The sequence below is a fragment of the Opisthorchis viverrini genome (genome assembly GCF_000715545.1).
Source record: "Opisthorchis viverrini unplaced genomic scaffold opera_v5_232, whole genome shotgun sequence".
Lineage (NCBI taxonomy): Eukaryota > Metazoa > Platyhelminthes > Trematoda > Opisthorchiida > Opisthorchiidae > Opisthorchis > Opisthorchis viverrini.
In genome coordinates, this window is record NW_008751891.1 from 458,461 (window position 1) to 466,682 (window position 8,222).

Genomic DNA, 8,222 nt, shown 5'->3' on the forward strand with positions numbered 1-8,222 from the left:
AGGCGTCAGCAGTAGCCTGTTTTCGCTTACCCGCCCTGCTGTATGCAGCAAGTAAGGCGACCCGGCTGATGGCACCACGCGACGGCCGATGTGGCATGAGTTTATTTAAGTATGTGCAGTTCATGGTTGTACGTGGGCTGGGATACTGCCAGGGCGCCCAGACCTAGACAGGAAGACGATTAGGGTCCTCAAAAGCCTAACCGCAAGGCAGCGGTGTTTGGCGGGGAAGGGCAAATGCATTACCTTTTCTACGGAACAAGTCGCTATACATGTTCCAACCCCCAACCTGGAGGACTAGGAGACTGTGTTCGTCAGACTCCTACCCATTGACCAACCTAGTATGAGACCCTGTGAGTGTCGCGGGGACAACCTACAGTATAGCTCAACGGGTCGACAAGCGAAGTGCGCAAACCGTCACACCACGCCAAGGTTATCTCTTCGTGACGGACCTCCAAAGCCCAACTAAATCCAACGTTACAAAAGTGGATGTATGTTACAAGAGGCCTCGTCTATCTCCTCGGCTTATTGGATGGTATACAGGAGCAGAAGACCTACCTCACTGAGGGACACTCATCACAACCTATGATCCCTACAGGACGCAGTATTTGATGTACGTATGCTACATTATTTTTTTTATCGATTTAATCAACCCAATCGTCTAGGTGATCACATCGAACTTCGTTCAACGTCGTCCATCCTGATAATGATCAAAGTTACAAAAAATCCCAATTCTGACCCGCTTTGAACAGCTTTTATCTGCTGTCCTGTTCGTTTCTTTTCCTTCATTCCCATTGTTTCTGAATAGTGAAAATGTCGTTCAAATATCAGATAGCAGGGAAGAAGATACATTTCTAGTGGTATTGGTCTGTGCACCCAAGACAGATCCATTTGAATACCCAACAATGTCGCCCAGAAAGAGTAAGTTTTGATCAGAAAGCCATGATGAGATGTGTACTGTTGTATCTGGTAAATTTTCAGCAAGCCTCGTAAGGTCTGGTAGAGAACCACCAGGCTAACTGTCGCAAGTTGAGGCTGAGGTAGGGTAAGAAGATGAATTTGACATCAGCTTGAACACTATACAACTCTAGAAATCAAAACATTTCTCCCTGCTACAATCAGTTTGATCATTTCGAGCTGTTACCAAGGCCGGTGGCGAAAACGGCAGCCATAGGGCGGGTGAAGTGCATACACAAATTATCTCTAGTAGGAAATCGGGCCAGAGGTATGAGGGGATAAAAAAAACGTTTCTTCAACTTACCCTTGCGTTACGTCCAGAGCTAAGATAGGCCCATGAAGACTTGACAAACCGGACCTCGTTGCCTCCAATGCACATGTAGTACGCCTTCCACTGATACGACTTGGTCAGCTTAAAATGAAGATGGGAGCACGCAGTGGATGTCGAGAAAGGAGAGACAGACTGATCCTAGGAGGATAGGAACAGTGAGATGCTAGAATAGCTACTTAAATAGGCCAGATAGTTATCGAACCAACAAGGGCGCAGAAAAAAGGCAGTATTGGGTACGTACCGATCCATCAACTGTCAATATTCGGCACAGACACTGCCGTGAGAAGAAAGAACCGGACAAGTCACGAATCTAAGGAACCAAAAGAACAGCAAAGTATAAGAAAGCAACCATGGTAGAGAAAACGTGAAAAACAGTGCATTACGAGTGAAGTACGAGATGCGGAGCTGGCGGAGATTAGAAGATTTGTCAATGGATGTCAATAGCATGAACCTTGATGTCTGTGAACTCCAGATAGCTCTGGATTGACCACGTGATCCGATAAGACCTCACAGTCCCTTTTGCCCAATGAAGGGTGAGGGCGATTTGGCCAGAGATCGGACTGTGACACAGTGGTAAAGCGTCAACAGTGTAGTGTAAAAAACAGCTATGCATGGGGGTGAATGTTGAATAAATTTCAGTTATTCAGACGAACGACAGCAGTGGTGCAGCTATGTCTGTTGCGATTCCGAATTTATATCACCAAATCATATGACTTTCTGAATTTATGTCGTCCGGGATTGCACAGTATTACTTACCCATGGTAATCTTTCAGTTTATGGGCATTAGAGGTTGGAATCAAAGGAGCCCTGCTGAGAACTGTTGAAAGCATACCTTAATGTGTTCAGTCTTTAAAAAATCGTTCACCACCAGCAGCAGCACCCTTTCGATGCCTAACTCCCATGCCCTCAGAAGGAAGCATGAAGGCTAGGATACTGACAAGTTGCCCAAGGTCAAGACACAGAGGTCGGGTTCGAACCACAGACGTTCCGGTCGGTAAATTCGCTCTCTAACCACTGAGTTACCTCGCCCCAGTCAGTCTTATCTGATTACCTCCCAAGTGTCGTCTGTAAAAACTGAAACAGTCAACCACCTACCCAGCTGAGTACATAACCTGCCTTTCATTCACGTGCAAAACTTCGCTGATTGGTCAGTCGCTATCCACGCGCAACTTTGTCTTTAAAATCCGTGAGGATTTTATGGTCGACTGATCTGTTTGGCAATCCTTGGTCTCGCTTCAGAATGAACGGTGTTGAAACTAATCGATCGTTAAGTGGAAACGATAGTCCAACACGTATCCTTGAGTAATTAGGACGACAGTTAGTTGTTTGACGTCTTCTATTTGGTAATAAACGTACCCAGTGGGAGCAGCTGGTAGCAGACATAAATGTCAGCTGACCATCTTGTGCAAAACTTTTACATTTCTTGATGAAGTACCGGAAAAAATACATGATTACGTGTTTTTCGTGCTATTTTCGCCGCCTAAAATGAATTTTATCCAAAAATTTTTCAACGATACCGAGAATTTAGCATACTTAGATTATATTAAGTATGTTTTTACATTTGCGCCCCGTCAGGTGGATTCGTCATCACATTGCTTGCCGGGTTCGTTACCACCACACATGCCAATCACCAACCGGTAGGGTAGACATGTCACGTGGAGTGACCCCCTGCTTGAAGAACGCACGAAACACTAGGCTCCGACGAAGCGCTATGTTTGGCATGAGAGCCCTATTAGATTTTAAATAACGTCAATATGACTAGTCTGTGATTTAACCGTCACACCTTGGTACAGTCGCATTGCTTATCAACAAACAGCACATGCACTGAAGAAACCGATAATCATGCAAATGGTTTCTTGCGTACGTTGAGTCATCAAAAGCACACAGTCGAGTGCTGGTGAACAGTGTAACGTAGGATTCAAGACATCAAACCAGTCATCCGTGATTCACTTTCGCCATTCAGCTTGAGAGTTAGATACGGCCACGATAGGTGGATAAAAACTTCGTAGAACGATTCAAAATAAGACTGGAAGCATGGCGACTCCTGACACGTCTCGCGAAGTTATCGGAATGAACGTTACCTTTCTTTCAAATGATAGCCATCAGAATATTGTTCAGAGAGTCAAGCTGTGCCCCGTAACATGGACATGTGGCACTCTGGTCAGTCTCTTCATGCTTCGTCCACTCAGAAAAAGATAGAAAACGTATGTACACAGAAGGTGCGCAAGTTCCGGCGGAAGTGACCGAGAAAGAATATTCACGAGAGGAAACGGCCATTCTATCAGGATAAGCAACTAGAAATTGAGTAGTATGGTCGCTTAGCTGCAACATCCTTCCGGTGCCTAGCTGTCATGTCACCCGAAGGAAGCACGAAGGCTGAGATACTACCAGGTTTCCCAAGCCTAGACAGGAGCAGTCGGGATGCTGAGGTTGGATTCGAACCACGCACCTCCCGGTCAGTAAATTCGTGCTTTAACCGCTGAGTTATATCGAGAGGATATCGAAACTATTCAGAGTGGAAACACGGTGAAGCTTGGGCTGATGGGGAGCCGAAACAGTGGCCACAAACTAGTTACGATGAAGCATTTCTGGTGCCGCTAGTCCAGGAAGCTGATCAATCACTTCTGTATCAGAATGCAGTCCAGATCCTTCCAACGAACTTGGGCAACCAAGAGAACAGCAAACAGAAAATATGATGTGAACCGATTCCAGGGGTCAAACCCCTTACGGAACACAAGTTATACTGCTTGTAGAGAAATTTATACCTTTTTCATACGAAGAAGTTCTGCTAAGTTTCATGAGGCACCTTCTTTTAAATCGAGAATAATCTAACGACGCCGGAAGGTCGGATCTCACGCCGATAGATCAGTATCCTCTTGGAACAACATACCTCCATATGGAAACAACTCAATAACACCTGGGCACCCTAGCATGGATAAGGCGTAGAACTCGAGAGGCTAGTCGCTCGGATGATCCTTCGTTCCAACGAATAATCCGAATTTCACGGATTACGAATGATAAGAACATCACTAGCTCCAATATCCACAGCTGACTCGACCGGGATCCAGAAGCAAACGACGCTAGTTATGCTGGGGGCTGATCGACACTGCCGAGCTGAAAAGCAGTTTGGTCACTTACGCCTAAGCGAATGATACCTAGCATACACTCAAAGACATGTATAACGATGATCTCAGCGCCTTTTTGCGATGGCCTAAGAGCTCAGATATTGTTCTTCTTTTCAGAGATATGAACATGCGAGTAGGAAGACTTAGTGCTACTGAGGCTCAGCTGGGTAGTCGCCTTGGAACGCAACTGAAACGCACGGACGAACGGCGAACGCCTGATGTAGTTAGCAGCTGACCACAGGCTGTTTTTTTGAAGGACTAACTTAGGAATTAACTAAAGCCAGCTGGCTATACGGCGCGCCCCGCATGCGAGTCAACGTCCAACGCAGATGGGCCACATCACCATTAGTCATAGGTGTCTTGGGTTACTTACTGTCGGTGGTTTTGGCACACCCATTTGGATTCGAATCATGAGCTTGTTCGCTCCTGCTTCCCGTTGCAATTTACAGGAACTGACAAGATGCGCACACCATTGAGAAGCTCACAAACCTTCGTATGAGACAAGTCCACCGAAATCACCGAACGAAGTCCCTTTCCGACAAGATATCATCTGATGTTGATTCTTACTTCAGGATACTGTCCACAACCCTGCAGCATTCTAGGAGCTCTGCTCGTAGAATAGCTCAACGAACTAGGCCTACGCACTGAGTCACGAGCAACACCCGCAATTTGGTCAAGAGTACAATAGCGCTCGACGAACTGTTAGACCTTGGATGAAAAAAGAGCATCTACACGGATATAGAATCTCTGTGGATCCAGAAAGCAGAAAAGACGGAGGTGAAACTTTGGGAGAGTGCGCGAACTGATAAGTGCAAACGGTCAAAACAAGCCTTCGGCGAGCGAAACAACAACCGCCTGCATAAATCTTTCAGAATATGAACAGAGCATGAACACTTTCAAGACAACTTCAAGTGGTCGATTGCAGTTGCTCTGCCGGATTCCCGACCGACAACGTAGCCCTGGACATTCAACTTGGAACTCCCCGCGACCCTAGAAATAAGCGGATACGTTGGGGGCCTCAAGTGTCACCGAGCTGACGGTCCGGACATACTGCAACTCGCTCTATTCAAAGAGGGATCCTTAGTCAGCGCTTGCCCAACTTATCTGCCTTTAACCAGGAGAAAGAGGCCATCCCAATTATCTGGTGTAAGTCGACAGGGGTCTCTATTTTCAAAAATGGTCCTCGCAGTGAGTGTCGCAATCACAGTGGAATTAGATTGAACCCCATTGTAACCATACTCTTTGCTTCTACGTCGTTAGAAGAATGCGTGTGGAGAGAGGCCCCGAAAGTAGTAAACAGGATGACGGCATGGAATAGACCCAGTGGATCATATCCTCACACTCCGTCACGTGTTAGAGCAACGACATGTGTAGGGACGCCCTACTGTCTTGGTGTTCCTTGTCTTCAAGAGTGCATTGGGTTCAGCCGACCGGTTGGTTCTTTCCAACACGACTATGCAAGAGAGCACGCCCTACTTTCTGTATTCACTTACATTGAGGTGTATGCGATTGTACTGGGAGCTCTCCAAAAGCTTTCCGACGTGGATGTCTACTCTCTCCTTTTGTGTTTAATTTCATTTTTGACGAGGTAATGAAGCGAACACTGGAAGGTCTCTAAATCCCCGGTGTCCGAGCGAGAACCTCGTCGACCTGGAATATGGAGTCAACATTATTGTCACTTTTGAGAAAGAGCGTGGAGCACAAGCATTACTTGAAAACCTGACCAAGGTTATCCAGTTCTTCGTCATGTGCTCTGTGCCCACAGTGCAAAATCATGTTGCAGGTATCACAGTCTTTGAAAATGCATCTGGGACTTTAAGTGGCGACACTTGAGTTTGTGGAACATTATACGTATCCCGGAGGTTTCATTAGTTCCCTCTCTAGTGTGACAGACGAAGTCAGTACACGAATCTCAGAGGCCAGAATTGCGCCACTTGTGACGTCAAACAGGCATCTCACTTGATCTGAAAGGATGCGTGTATCAGGCTACAGTGCGATCTGCATTGTTATGCAGTAGCCAGACGTGCCACTTCTGATGCAGTGTCTGTGACATCTTCGAGTCTTTGATTACCGATGGCTCAGAAGAATAGCTGGAATCGACTGGAACCAACGAATTCTGCAACAAGGTGATCAGGAAACGGGCTTTTGGTAAAACAGAGAGTACTTCGCTCAGTGAATGCATCCAGTACTGAAAGTTAAGGTGCCTTTGGCCATGTGTTATGCGTGCCAAGTTACAGCCTGTCGAGATGAACGCTGCTTTTCATGCCTAATTCAGAGTGGAGAAACCCTAAAGGCGGACAGAATCCGAGATGACAGGAAGGAATGAAGAATACTGCAAAACGTTTGGGTGCCGTTGGTACTGTTCGCCTATCAGGATGTGGTCCACGTGACCCTCCCTGTAGTTGGTTGGAGACAGCGAACGATAGGATGAGTAACCTATGTCAGTGGAACTCATGCTGTTTATCTCTGTCCAGATTGTCTGACTGGGTGTTGTGGGAGGAGGCACCTAGGAGGTTTGCGTTAGGCTAGTCCTGGGTCCCTCTCTCTGCCTCACTTATTCCCCCCATTCTAAGGCAGTGAAGCACCAGTATTCCCATATGGCGTTGCTGTCAGCGATGATGAATGACAAGAAGATATGAAGTCGATGCACTCTTTAAGGTATGCACTCGCCTAGAGCGGGGATAGTAATGCATGCACGTATTAGTACAGGCTTGCCATAGAACTGAACAACTGATACGAAAGATGAAAAAGGCTTAAATCTCCCATACAACGTGAGTGGTATGCATTCCTCGAAGCCAATAATCTATCTAGTACTCGCGAAAACTCATCCAAAATTTACCGTGTCCAAACGCTGACTCCGATACCAGAGACGGCTTGGTGTCGTCCCGTGTACAGAGACTCCCTTTGCAGAATCGACCGCGGGAGAGTGGACTAGTGGGACGCGTTGCACAAACGGAGCACGTTGAGGCTTAGAACTACAAAGGAAAAGGAGACGCAACAAAAACGATATCATGTTATTTATCGGGACAGACAAGGTCGGAAAGGAAGTTTGACTGAGTACAGTTTCTAAAACCCCTACCAGATGCAGTTACATCCATGAACTAGCCAAATTTTCGAGCTGATGAATTCCAACTGAGGCGGTCCACTCACCGAACTTTATGTCAATACCCACTACAAACAACAGGGGTCTGATTTCCGAGGCTGTAACAAGCCCCTCTGATGCTGGCGAAGTGTCAGATTAAGTCTAAAGCGACTACCTAACGGAATGAATGCTATTCCCACCCCTCGACAGGGGTAGGCAACCACTTCGTGGGCAGCACAAGCTTATGCTACCATGATTCGTGCGATCGACAAAAAGCCGGTCTCAGAGAGCGACTGATGTAGACTGATCGAAAACGCGGATGCTAATCGCATCAACACATGGTACGAATCAGTTTGGACGCAACTGAGAAGCGAAAACACTGAGCAACCAGTTCGTTCGGACAAACCTAACTGAACGTTCAACCGTTTGCAACCCTACTTCGGACAAGCTGGAGAATGAATTACTTTTTCACTGGAAAACGAAGACTTTACAGGACTCAGGGAAAACCAATGAAGCTTGCAACATGGTTTTTCGAACCCCCGTCAAAATGAAGCGTGTGCCAACCATGGACCCAAGGTGGGGAAAAAATATCCTGATACAACAAAGGCTGACTTTTTACTCAACGCGAAACCGAAAGTAGCGCAATGGATGTTGTGTTATGATTGCGTGGCGAAATCGACTGGTTAAATTCAGCCTAGGCGAAAAGCACAACTGTGTTGCAACTTACGTG

The 8,222-nt window shown here is 46.5% G+C and overlaps 2 protein-coding genes across 2 annotated transcripts in view; one reads left to right on the plus strand and one right to left on the minus strand.

Annotated features, from left to right (window-relative positions):
• Positions 1-8,222, minus strand: part of T265_14657 (hypothetical protein) — a gene marked incomplete at both ends in the record, with an annotated part of 81,444 nt that overhangs the window by 47,110 nt on the left and 26,112 nt on the right. The window contains 3 exon segments of the mRNA XM_009174653.1: positions 1,259-1,366; positions 1,527-1,595; positions 7,250-7,385. Of these exon segments, the coding sequence (XP_009172917.1) occupies positions 1,259-1,366; positions 1,527-1,595; positions 7,250-7,385 (313 nt within the window).
• Positions 341-3,575, plus strand: T265_08755 (hypothetical protein; the record flags this gene model as incomplete). The annotated part of the gene is made up of 4 exons (XM_009174644.1): positions 341-429; positions 806-863; positions 2,132-2,279; positions 3,475-3,575. 4 exons carry the CDS (start codon positions 341-343, stop codon positions 3,573-3,575), a joined length of 396 nt encoding a protein of 131 aa, XP_009172908.1.